The sequence below is a fragment of the Topomyia yanbarensis genome, chromosome 1 (assembly GCF_030247195.1).
Source record: "Topomyia yanbarensis strain Yona2022 chromosome 1, ASM3024719v1, whole genome shotgun sequence".
NCBI lineage: Eukaryota > Metazoa > Arthropoda > Insecta > Diptera > Culicidae > Topomyia > Topomyia yanbarensis.
This window is the reverse complement of record NC_080670.1, coordinates 95,268,198-95,281,654: the sequence shown is the minus strand read 5'-3', so window position 1 is coordinate 95,281,654 and position 13,457 is coordinate 95,268,198. Positions and strand designations below refer to the sequence as shown.

Genomic DNA, 13,457 nt, shown 5'->3' with positions numbered 1-13,457 from the left:
ATGATCAGAGGAAGGAAACTGAACTACCCAGACATATGTCACTGGATGACATTTAAACGTCTAACTCGCTCGATATTTGCAATCTATTTCGCAAGCATTTCAGCAGCGTTTTTTCCAACGAAATCTTAATCACCCAGCAAATCTCCGAGGCTGCCAGTAACGTTCCTCTCCGTTCTCCCATTGGCTGTCATCCAATTATTACGACTGCTACAATTAGCTCAGCAAGCTCCAAACTAAAGCCTTCATCAATTGCTGGACCAGATGGAATCCCATCTGTTGTGTTGAAAAACTGTGCAAATAATTTTCTGGTTCCTTTATCAATACTGTTCAATATATCTCGTCAATCAGGAACATTTCCGGATTTATAGAAGAAATCATATATCTTCCCAGTTTTCAAAAAAAGAGGTGGGATAGCTTCATTATGTGAAGTATTTAAGCTGTTCGAAAAGATCTGCTGGGTTTTATCACCCATAACTGCACTGAATATATAGCAGAGACACAACACGGCTTCATGCCCAAAAGATCAACTTCTACTAACTTAATATCCTACACATCTTTCATCATCAATTCACTGCAAGCACGATTACAAGTAGATGCCGTATACGCCGATTTTACTGCAGCCATCGACAAGATTAACCATCAGATTGCAGTTTTGAAATTTAACAGGCTTGGATTTTATGGCTCATTACTGAATTGGCTTCACTCATAACTTTCTGGACGTGAAATGGCTGTGAAAATTGGAGACTGCACGACCTTTCCATTCCCTACTAGCTCTGGAGTACCTCAGGGCAGTCATCTTGGTCCTTTTTAGTTTTTACTTTACCTGAATGACTTAAATTTTCGATAAAGTGTATGAAGCTATCATTCGCAGACGATTTTAAACTTTTCCACCTCATCAAAACACCTACCGATGCTGAATTTCTGCAATCCCAATTGGATATCTTCATAAACTGGTGTAGAGTCAACAGGATGGAGTTGAATATCTCTAAATGCTCAGTTATCTCTTTCACACGCAAACATTCCACAGTCAAGTTCGACTATAATATTTCGCGGACTGTTCTACAACGTGTATGCTCCATCGAGGACTTAGGAGTTTTGCTTGATTCCGAATTGAACTTTAAGGAGCATATAGAATACACTATTTCCAAGGCATCCAAACTTCTCGGTTTTGTTTTTCGTGTTACTAAATGATATTCAACACATCGAAGCTGTTCAACTTAAATTTGTTCGCTTCGCGCTTCGTCGTCTTCCATTGCGAGATCCGCCAGATCTTCCGAGCTACCAAGATCGCTGCAAAGTCATACTTTTATTGCTGATCTACTACAATCACGAATCGATTGTCCTGACCTCCCACAGTAGCTGAATTTCGACATTCATCGTCGTAGCCTTCGATCCTATCCGTTTTTCCGTCTCCCCTATACCAGAACAAATTACGGCTATAATGAGCCTTTCGCTAGTATGTGTCGTCTGTTCAATAGATGTTCTCATGTCTTTGACTTTCACCTTTCCCATGACATTACCAAGCGATTGTTTGCTCTTTCTTTGTCTAGTTATGCAATAAAAATTGGACTAAACCGTTTTGCGCGTTAAGGGCACAAGACCTAATTTTAATTAAGTTTTGTTTTTTTGTGTTTCGAATTCATCTCGTCAGTAACTAGCACCATCTGGGTGTCTAGTTAGACGATGTATCTAAACTAGTACCCAAATTAGCACTAGTTAGACACAAAAAATTCCAAACAGTTCACACGACATATGTGAACGCCTAAAGCCACATGTCCCGAGTGATGTCCCGGGAAGCAAATATAGCTCTGGTTTGCTGACGAGAAAGTGAAGACGAACTCTTGTCTTTTGGTTCAAGAAACCAAACGCCTGGTATTATGCAATAAAAATTGGACTAAACCGTTTTGCGCGTTAAGGGTACAAGACCTAATTTTAATTAAGTTTTGTTTTTTTTTGTGTTTCGAATTCATCTCGTCAGTAACTAGCACCATCTGGGTGTCTAGTTAGACGATGTATCTAAACTAGTACCCAAATTAGCACTAGTTAGACACAAAAAATTCCAAACAGTTCACACGACATATGTGAACGCCTAAAGCCACATGTCCCGAGTGATGTCCCGGGAAGCAAATATAGCTCTGGTTTGCTGACGAGAAAGCGAAGACGAACTCTTGTCTTTTGGTTCAAGAAACCAAACGCCTGGTATTACGCAATAAAAATTGGACTAAACCGTTTTGCGCGTTAGAGGGCACAAGACCTAATTTTAATTAAGTTTTGTTTTTTTGTGTTTCGAATTCATCTCGTCAGTAACTAGCACCATCTGGGTGTCTAGTTAGACGATGTATCTAAACTAGTACCCAAATTAGCACTAGTTACATGTGGCTTTAGGCGTTCACATATGTCGTGTGAACTGTTTGGAATTTTTTGTGTCTAACTAGTGCTAATTTGGGTACTAGTTTAGATACATCGTCTAACTAGACACCCAGATGGTGCTAGTTACTGACGAGATGAATTCGAAACACAAAAAAACAAAACTTAATTAAAATTAGGTCTTGTGCCCTTAACGCGCAAAACGGTTTAGTCCAATTTTTATTGCATAATACCAGGCGTTTGGTTTCTTGAACCAAAAGACAAGAGTTCGTCTTCGCTTTCTCGTCAGCAAACCAGAGCTATATTTGCTTCCCGGGACATCACTCGGGACATGTGGCTTTAGGCGTTCACATATGTCGTGTGAACTGTTTGGAATTTTTTGTGTCTAACTAGTGCTAATTTGGGTACTAGTTTAGATACATCGTCTAACTAGACACCCAGATGGTGCTAGTTACTGACGAGATGAATTCGAAACACAAAAAAACAAAACTTAATTGTCTAGTTAGTTTTTGTCCCAGTGTTAGTTATCAATTACGAAAATCTTAATGTTAGTGTTAGTCGTAGAAATAAGTTGTGAAATGTATCATTTGGATGTTTGTAATCTGTTGGTACAAAATATGAGATTTTATGCCTTCTGGAGAATGGGTCTGAATGAAACCTAACTCCAGGGGACTTTTCCCTGCTCCAAATAAATAAATAAATAAATAAACAAATAAATAAATAAATAAATAAATAAATAAATAAATAAATAAATAAATAAATAAATAAATAAATAAATAAATAAATAAATAAATAAATAAATAAATAAATAAACAAATAAACAAATAAATAATAAATAAATTTAATTAATCCAGTGAATACAATAAATCAAATGAATGAAATGGATAAAATGTATAAAATGATTGGAATGAATGAAAAAAATAAAATTTGTAAAATAAAAATAAATGAATTGAACAAAATGAATAATATGATTTTGTTATGTTCGATATGAGGTTTTTGGATCGTGGGAAACTATCAGTTTGAGATGAGATGTAACGTCGTAGGTTTGGGTTTATGTATAATGTCATTGGTTCAATTAGTATTATTGTTTGGGGTAACTTTGAAAATGTGGTACAATGAAATTGGCAGTACTTATTGTGGTAATTTAAAACAAAATCTAAATTTAAAAAAACTTGGAATATTTCATAAAAAGTGGTATATAAACGATCACAATCTAATTTTTTGTTGAAACTGCTAATACTGCAAAAATATATCTATATTCTTGTTTTTCAGTCACGGTACCCGTTGTGCAGGAGAAGTTGCCGCTGCGCGAGACAATGGAGTTTGTGGTGTCGGAGTAGCATATGACTCGATGATTGCTGGTATTCGAATGTTAGATCAACCCTACATGACAGATTTGATTGAAGCTAACTCTATGGGCCATGAACCACACAAGATCCATATTTATAGCGCTTCCTGGGGTCCCACGGATGATGGTAAAACTGTGGATGGTCCACGTAATGCAACCATGCGTGCAATTGTCCAAGGAGTCAACGAAGGTCGCAACGGTCTGGGTAACATCTATGTTTGGGCTTCTGGAGACGGCGGTGAAGAAGATGACTGTAATTGTGATGGATATGCTGCTTCCATGTGGACGATATCTATTAATAGTGCAATCAACGATGGTCAAAATGCTCACTACGATGAAAGTTGTAGCTCTACCCTGGCCAGCACCTTTAGTAATGGTGCAAAGGATCCTAACACTGGAGTGGTATGATATATGTAGATATCACTGTTATACATGTATTGCCTTTGTCATGTGTCAGAGTAATTCCATGAGAAATCTGACAGAAGTAGCAAAAATTAGGCATGACCCTTTTCGATTTCGATGAGAATCGTTACATGTTTTGCAAGTGTTCCATGTACATTTTTTTAGTCTACATTTTTTAGTCTAATCCCTCTCGCTCTAAGATAATTTTTGAAAAGTAATGAGAGATGGCGTCTGGTTACGGATTTCTTAAATAATATTTTATTGCGTCCATCACCTACATTTCGCCTTCAGGGCAAAACTACAATTTAGACACGATTTTAACTATAATTACATACAATATTCAGTTTGCTAAAAGACAAATTACTTACAACTTCAATAATATTATCTTTGTCAAGTTGGTTCGAACATTTTAACGGATTACGCAACGCACTGATCTATACCGTAATGTCAAAATTCAGTTTAAATTTAATTTGAACAGCAAATTTGTTTGAATTGTGAAAACTTACACAGACGATCCCCTCACACATCACTGGCACACTGAGCAATGAAACGTTTCAAAAATGTGTGTTGTAATTTGTACCGTAAACCGGGGTTGACATTGATAACTTTTTGAAGTAATCATTACATATTTTTAGACGCAACACATTTTTTTTAAGTTTAATATTTTTAAACCATGTATGAAGAACAAGATTGGATGGTTTTACCTAAAATTGTCCGTTTACAGCTATTTTTTCGAAAATGATTTCAAGTTGAAGTCCGCTTTCGTGTTCCGGGGTGACTGAGATAACATGTAGTTATTGATGTCAATGTTTTTCATTCAAATGTTTGTTTAAACTAATTCTGGAAAGATACTCATTGTTTAACAGTTATGTGTCCAACAAAAAAAACACCTTTAACAGGCCAACGAGGGTACCCGGGTACCCACAAATTGAAATGCTCATAACTATGGCTTCCTTTAACCGATTTGGACACTTTTAGATATTTTGGATTCAGGAACTCGTCCACTTTTTGATTCTGTACAATAGAACCGGAATAATGGATCTGGTTTTTGGTAATCCGGATTTTCCGGAGTAATGTTCCAGTACTAGGATATGATTTGTAAATTTTAATAATGTACTAGCAATATGAGTATCAAAACTCTTCAAATTGTCTCGGAAGTCTGTTTTTTATTGTTACGGGACCCTATGGCAATTTGAAAAATGGAATTGGAGTGGAATGGCCACTCATGGCCCCACGGGAACCTGCTCCGGAATGTCTGTTCCGGGGTCAAATCACCAAATGGTTCCAAAACCACGAGATACAGCCTACTGATGCAATTCCATGAATTTTGATACCCATATTGCTACCCCAGCACTGGAACCTGCTTCCGGAAACCCGGATTCGCGGGAACCGAATGAAGTAACCCGATTCATTTTTACCAAGTCCAACAATGAATGAGTTCCTGAATCCAAAACGGCCAAAAGTATCGAAATCGGTTGGATATTACCTTAGTTACGGGCATTTTAGTTTTGTGGGTACCCGGGTACCCACGCACAGTGGGACGGAATCAAAAAAAGCCGGACATTGATATTTGCGACGAAACTATTGGTTATGGCACTTTGATGTCTTCGGAAAGGTTTCTTTATTTTTTAAGTAGTTTAATATAATGTTGGAAAAATTTTATTTAAGGGGGTATATACGCTGATAAAAAAAAAACTTTGCAAGTTGTTCCCAAAATTGATAGCTATGTATGGAAAGTTTGTAGATGAAATAATTTTATGAAACTTTGTTGAAGTAGCGAAATAGCTATCTGTTAAGCGAAAAAAGTTATAGGGTGAAATTGAAGTACATGTCGGAATACCCCCTTAAAAGTGTTTTTTCATTGTAACTTTTTTATTTAATTTTTTACAGTTTCTCGATGTTCTAGAAAGTTGTTGATGCTTTCAAAACACACCTTTTTGCGGAATACATCAACTCGCTATGTCTTCGTTTTTAGGGTGTATGTCTGTTTTTTTGGTTTTTCTGGGTTAACTTTAAGTCATCAGTGTCCTGCCAATTATCTTATTCGTCATTGGATGAACAAGGTAATAATATGACCGAGAATTCTAAGCAACAAAATACCTTGTTCATCCAATGACGAAGAAGATGATTGGCAGGACACTGATGACTTATGAGCATGTTAATAACAAAAAAAATAGCTTTGAATGTCGGAATATATGGAATGAACAATAATATTTCAAATGTTTATTCATTTCGCATAATTGTTTATTTTTCATGATTCATAATACCAATAAATTTTTCAAACGCTAGTCTATTTTACCCCGCATTGTTCCAAGGATCCTATTAGATCCCGCAATGAATTATATATGTATCAATAGGGAATTTCTTGCTGAATATCAAAAAAATAAATTTAGCTGCTACTACCTGCTACTCTACAAACCATAGCCCCTTAAAGTTAACCCAAAAAAACCTAAAAAAACAGACATACACCCTAAAAACGAAGAGATAGCGAGTTGGTGTATTCCGCAAAAAGGTGTTTTTTGAAAGCATCAATAACTTTCTAGAACATCGAGAAACTGTAAAAAATCAAATAAAAAAGTTACAATGAAAAAACACTTTTTAAGGGGGTATTCCGACATGTACTTCAATTTCACCCTATAACTTTTTTCGCTTAACAGATAGCTATTTCGCTACTTCAACAAAGTTTCATAAAATTATTTCGTCTACAAACATTCCATACATGGCTATCAATTTTGGAAACAACTTGCAAAGTTATTTTTTTTATCAGCGTATATACCCCCTTAAATAAAAATGTTCCAACATTATATTAAACTACTTAAAAAATAAAGAAACCTTTCCGAAGACATCAAAGTGCCATAATCAATAGTTTCGTCGCAAATATCAATGTCCGGCTTTTTTTAATTCCGTCCCACTGTGCCACGTCGGCCTGTTACGTAGTAAAAAAATTCAGGAGCCTCTCCTCACTCCCACCCTTACTATATCAACAATATTATTAACCCAAAACCTTGACTTAGTGAAGTTCTAAGATGTCACAAAGTTTCAATTTCCATAATTGGATAAAACATAGGAATTTAATTAGTTGAAACTTAAAAAGGTACCCGGGTACCGCGTCGGACACACAACGGTTAATAGATGTTAATTAGTATTATACAAAGTATTTCAATGTACTGGAAAATTCGAGTAACCAAAATTCGTATAATTTGTGTCCGTCTAGAATAAAAGGTTCTGAAAACCTTTAAAACTACTAAAATTGTTTTGTTTCAGTATTTTATCAATGTACAAAAAGTTTCATCCATTTTTACACGTTGGAATATTGAACAATAAAAAAATGTTGCGAATTTTAGCTTAAATAATATGAAATAATTGCCAACTAGTTTCACAAAAAATATATTGAAAGTAAACAAACTCTTAAAACTAAATTTAGCATATCCCAATCTAAACGAAAATAAAAACTCGCTTGTAATTTAATACTCTCGCTCTAATCTGAGATTTATTTGTTTTATAAAAAATAGACACTTTATGAAGCTTCGTAAAAATCAGGTAAAGTCAAATTTCGGTTTTTTGTAGTTTTAGCACCCAAAAAACCGAACAATATACTCAAAAAGTATAACAAATCAGTATTTTATAAGTTTAGAGTATAAATCATTTCAAATTAAAATGATTCGGTAGACTATTCTGGTTTAATAAGCGATCTACGAAAAAAGTGTCGAGTGATCAAAGTCACATCGATGATCAAAGTCACCCCGGTTAACGGTATCAAGATATGGCACAGATGGAAGTGGAAACAGCCAAATTGGACACATGGGAAACGAGCAGCAGAGAGTTTCTTGTGTGTTAAATTATTGCTGTTTCCTCTACCGCTGTTTACATGAGGCTGCTAGGTAGCCATTTTATCCTAGCCAACACCTGCCTTTGTTTAAATCAAAACAATCTAATGCTATTGCACGGGCGGATTGGCCTATATATGTATATATATATATATATATATATATATATATATATATATATATATATATATATATATATATATATATATATATATATATATATATATATATATATATATATATATATATATATATATATATATATATATATATATATATATATATATATATATATATATATATATATATATATATATATATATATATATATATATATATATATATATATATATATATATATATATATATATATATATATATATATATATATAGATATAGTGATCAAAAAAAGATGCAAACTTGAAATCGACCTTCACGGATTTGAACAAAACTTGGAGGAATTGTTCATCTAGGGCCAATATATAAAAACCCAAATTTTGTGTCAATTGAACCACCCCTCGGGTCATGGGGCACCCCCCGTTTTGGAAAATTGCCAAAACCCTTGATTTTCTTTTGATCATATCTCCGGTTCTATTTACTCTAGAATCAAACCACAAGATGGCTTTTGAAGAAAATTGTTCAAGGAGTCTATTAAAAATATTATTTTTTGCCGAAAAAAGTTACGTCATTTGAGTATGACCCCTTCACAAAAATGTTTTTATGTATCATCTCGTATCTGAATATGATTTTTTATAAAATTTGTATCAATAAACGGCAAACCAAATATATTAAGTTTTAAATTTTTGGATTATTTTCGAATTCTTTTGGTATATCAAGAGTTTTTGATGATTCATTTGACCAATTGAGCTCTCAAATAGAGGTAGGGTTACCGCCTCTAGGGGTACTTTGACCAGCAGAATTTTACTGAGCAGGGCATAGACTTGCGTTGAGTATGCGTTGAAATCAATTGGAATTTCGAATTGAACTGATCTCGACTCGACAGAATTTTGGAGCGCTTCCATTGCTTTTTATTGTATAAAACGCTTAAAAACAAATAAATATACACTGTTTCATTTCCTTTGTAGCTCGTAGCACTAGGAGGAAAAATATTTTATTTTCTTCACATTCACCGCAGAGTGTAATGTTTTGATAAAGCACACCACCTTTCTGTGCCGTTCACATTTAGTTGTATGTTTTTGCATTTGTTAACAGTTTTGTTGGTTTAGATGAATGATGTAACTGATGTTGCTTTCTCGGATATTCATAAAGAATCCAAAAGCACCAACCACTCTCGCTGTGAAGGATAACCCGAGCGAGCTTTGCTCTGCTCCTCAGTAAACAAACACGGGGTGTGAAATCACACTTCAGTTTCTTTCAAGAATCTTTGTGAGGAGTATTAATTCATTGAAGCGATGGTTCAATGGGGTAAAGTAAACTCTAATGGCACTTTTAAAATAATATTCGTCAACGCCAAGAGGGGCCTCCTTAACAATTAGGGCCTGCAACCCGACCCGAGGATGATGTTTATGAGGACTGGGTGCTGGGCGATTCCTGGCAAAGAAAAGGGCAACGCAAAATTGCAAAATAATCTAAAGGATTCTTCCGGGCGCATTCGGATTTACCTGAACGAAGACACGGAATTCGTCTCCAAAAACCGGTGTAGCAACCCTAAGCAGGGTTTTTTTCTTTCAATAATTACTTTCGATACTAATCCAGAGCTTTCGAAGATTGGAAATTTATTAAATCAAAAAAATCGATTTCAAATTGGCGAAATTTAAAGACAAACTGATGACTTCTAATCAAACCATTTAATTGTTTAACCCTTACAAATCTGATCATATTTTTTCGATTATTGACATTTTAACCTCTTCATTCAGGTTAGGAATTTTCCTATAACAACGGGGTTGGGATTCGAACCCAGGTGAGCTGCGTACATGACATTCAAAGTACAAATTCCGCTATGCCCGTTCGAGTCTGATCTTGTTGCGATGCGTGAATTAGGTTGGTATAAACAAAGTTGATACCAAATATGCAGTAGTTTAGAATTTTCGCTATTCTAGTTACCTCATACACAAGATATTGAATTTTTAATTATATTCTCAAATAAATTTTTGTCGAAAAAGTATTTGTCAAAATTTTAGTTTCTGTTAAAAATCCGGGCCCCCTTCAAAACTCCGGGCCCGGGGGGAAACACCCGGGTCCCCCCCCCCTCGGCGGCCCTGATCGCAAGCTAATTACAAACGAGCTACTCCACAAAATGAATAGACGAGCCGACGCCGACTCATCCGTCAATGTAGCGAAAACAAAACCATTTGGGTATACCAACGGAACGTCTTCGTAGCGTTTGATCGACGGCTAATGCAACTACAACCTGAGGATTGGATCTACCCAGTCCATCAACACCAATCCAGACAGACACGCCAGCTCATACTAAAGGAGTTCTCCCAGATGTTATGCTACATGACCAGTGTACCAACGAACCAAAAAACAGTAGAAGGATATAATTTTATTTGCAATGTAACTAATTAAGTAGTAATAAGAGACTGGACAATAAAGTTTTACAAATATATATATATATATATATATATATATATATATATATATATATATATATATATATATATATATATATATATATATATATATATATATATATATATATATATATATATATATATATATATATATATATATATATATATATATATATATATATATATATATATATATATATATATATATATATATATATATATATATATATATATATATATAGTGATCAAAAAAAGATGCAAACTTGAAATCGACCTTCACGGATTTGAACAAAACTTGGAGGAATTGTTCATCTAGGGCCAATATATAAAAACCCAAATTTTTGTGTCAATTGAACCACCCCTCGGGTCATGGGAGCACCCCCCGTTTTGGAAAATTGCCAAAACCCTTGATTTGCTTTTGATCATATCTCCGGTTCTATTTACTCTAGAATCAAACCACAAGATGGCTTTTGAAGAAAATAGTTCAAGGAGTCTATTAAAAATATTATTTTTTTGCCGACAGTGTTGTCAACTATGCAATTTTTTCAGTTAAATATTAAAAGTTAATTTTTCTCTCAATACATATATTTTAATTTTGAAAATTTTAATGCCATCGCGTTCCTCAGACATTTTTACATAAAAAACACTTATCGTCCCAATATAATATGAGCGCATCCTGAGATATACCGTTTTGAAGGGAAAAACTCCGATTTTCTCATATAAAAATACATTTTTATTGGCCAAAATTGAGAAAATCTTCAATCTGTCATAAAAATCGATCCTGATCTGCTAGAAGCAAACCAAATACATAGTTTTTCATCATTTCTCGTCTACTTCACGAAAAATTATGTTTGAACTTTTTTTTTGTAAAAATTTATTGTCCAGTCTCTTATTACTACTTAATTAGTTACATTGCAAATAAAATTTATATCCTTCTACTGTTTTTTGGTTCGTTGGTACACTGGTCATGTAGCATAACATCTGGGAGAACTCCTTTAGTATGAGCTGGCGTGTCCGTCTGGATTGGTGTTGATGGACAGGGTAGATCCAATCCTCAGGTTGTAGTTGCATTAGCCGTCGATCAAACGCTACGAAGACGTTCCGTTGGTATACCCAAATGGTTTTGTTTTCGCTACATTGAAGGAGATGATGCTCGATGCTATCCGTTTGATCAGGACAAATAATGCAGTCGGCGTCGGCTCGTCTATTCATTTTGTGGAGTAGCTCGTTTGTAATTAGCTTGCGATCAGGGCCGCCGAGGGGGGGGGGGGGGACCCGGGTGTTTCCACACGGGCCCGGAGTTTTTAAGGGGGCCCGGATTTTTAACAGAAACTAAAATTTTGACAAATACTTTTTCGACAAAAATTTATTTGAGAATATAATTAAAAATTCAATATCTTGTGTATGAGATAACTAGAATAGCGAAAATTCTAAACTACTGCATATTTGATATCAACTTTGTTTATACCAACCTAATTCACGCATCGCAACAAGATCAGACTCGAACGGGCATAGCGGCATACGCAGCTCACCTGGGTTCGAATCCCAACCCCGTTGTTATAGGAAAATTCCTAACCTGAATGAAGAAGCGAATGACCTTAAGGTTAAAATGTCAATAATCGAAAAAAAATGATCAGATTTGTAAGGGTTAAACAATTAAATGGTTTGATTAGAAGTCATCAGTTTGTCTTTAAATTTCGCCAATTTGAAATCGATTTTTTTGATTTAATAAATTTCCAATCTTCGAAAGCGCTGGATTAGTATCGAAAGTAATTATTGAAAGAAAAAAACCCTGCTTAGGGTTGCTACACCGGTTTTTGGAGACGAATTCCGTGTCTTCGTTCAGGTAAATCCGAACGCGCCCGGAAGAATCCTTTAGATTATTTTGCAATTTTGCGTTGCCCTTTTCTTTGCCAGGAATCGCCCAGCACCCAGTCCTCATAAACATCATCCTCGGGTCGGGTTGCAGGCCCTAATTGTTAAGGAGGGCCCCTCTTAGCGTTGACGAATATTATTTTAAAAGTGCCATTTGAGTTTACTTTACCCCATTGAACCATCGCTTCAATGGATTAATACTCCTCACAAAGATTCTCGAAAGAAACTGAAGTGTGATTTCACACCCCGTGTTTGTTTACTGAGGAGCAGAGCAAAGCTCGCTCGGGTTATCCTTCACAGCGAGAGTGGTTGGTGCTTTTGGATTCTTTATGAATATCCGAGAAAGCAACATCAGTTACAACATCCATCTAAACCAACAAAACTGTTAACAAATGCAAAAACATACAACTAAATGTGAACGGCACAGAAAGGTGGTGTGCTTTATCAAAACATTACACTCTGCGGTGAATGTGAAGAAAATAAAATATTTTTCCTCCTAGTGCTACGAGCTACAAAGGAAATGAAACAGTGCATATTTATTTGTTTTTAAGCGTTTTATACAATAAAAAGCAATGGAAGCGCTCCAAAATTCTGTCGAGTCGAGATCAGTTTAATTCGAAATTCTAATTGATTTCAACGCATACTCAACGCAAGTCTATACCCTGCTCAGTAAAATTCTGCTGGTCAAAGTACCCCTAGAGGCGGTAACCCTACCTCTATTTGAGAGCTCAATTGGTCAAATGAATCATCAAAAACTCTTGATACACCAAAAGAATTCGAAAATAATCCAAAAATTTAAAATTTAATATTTTTGGTTTGCCGTTTATTGATACAAATTTTATAAAAAATCATATTCAGATACGAGATGATACATAAAAACATTTTTGTGAAGGGGTCATACTCAAATGACGTAACTTTTTTCGGCGATTTTCGGCTACCAATTCCCCCTAGCAAAGAGGCCAGGGATGGAAAAAAATTAATACGTTTTACAATTCTTTCAAATACGGCCTTTTATCAACATTTTCATTATAACAGCAAATTGCGTACACAACAAGCCTCTTTCGTGACGCGTATAGTGTTAATAGTTTTGTTTTGAATTTTATG

General features: G+C 35.0%; 1 protein-coding gene across 1 annotated transcript in view; it reads left to right on the top strand.

Annotated features, from left to right (window-relative positions):
- Positions 1–13,457, top strand: part of LOC131678069 (neuroendocrine convertase 2) — a 388,069-nt gene that overhangs the window by 366,683 nt on the left and 7,929 nt on the right. Inside the window, exon 6 of the mRNA XM_058958207.1 lies at positions 3,640–4,117. Within this exon, the coding sequence (XP_058814190.1) occupies positions 3,640–4,117 (478 nt within the window). The remainder of the gene's footprint in view (positions 1–3,639; positions 4,118–13,457) is intronic.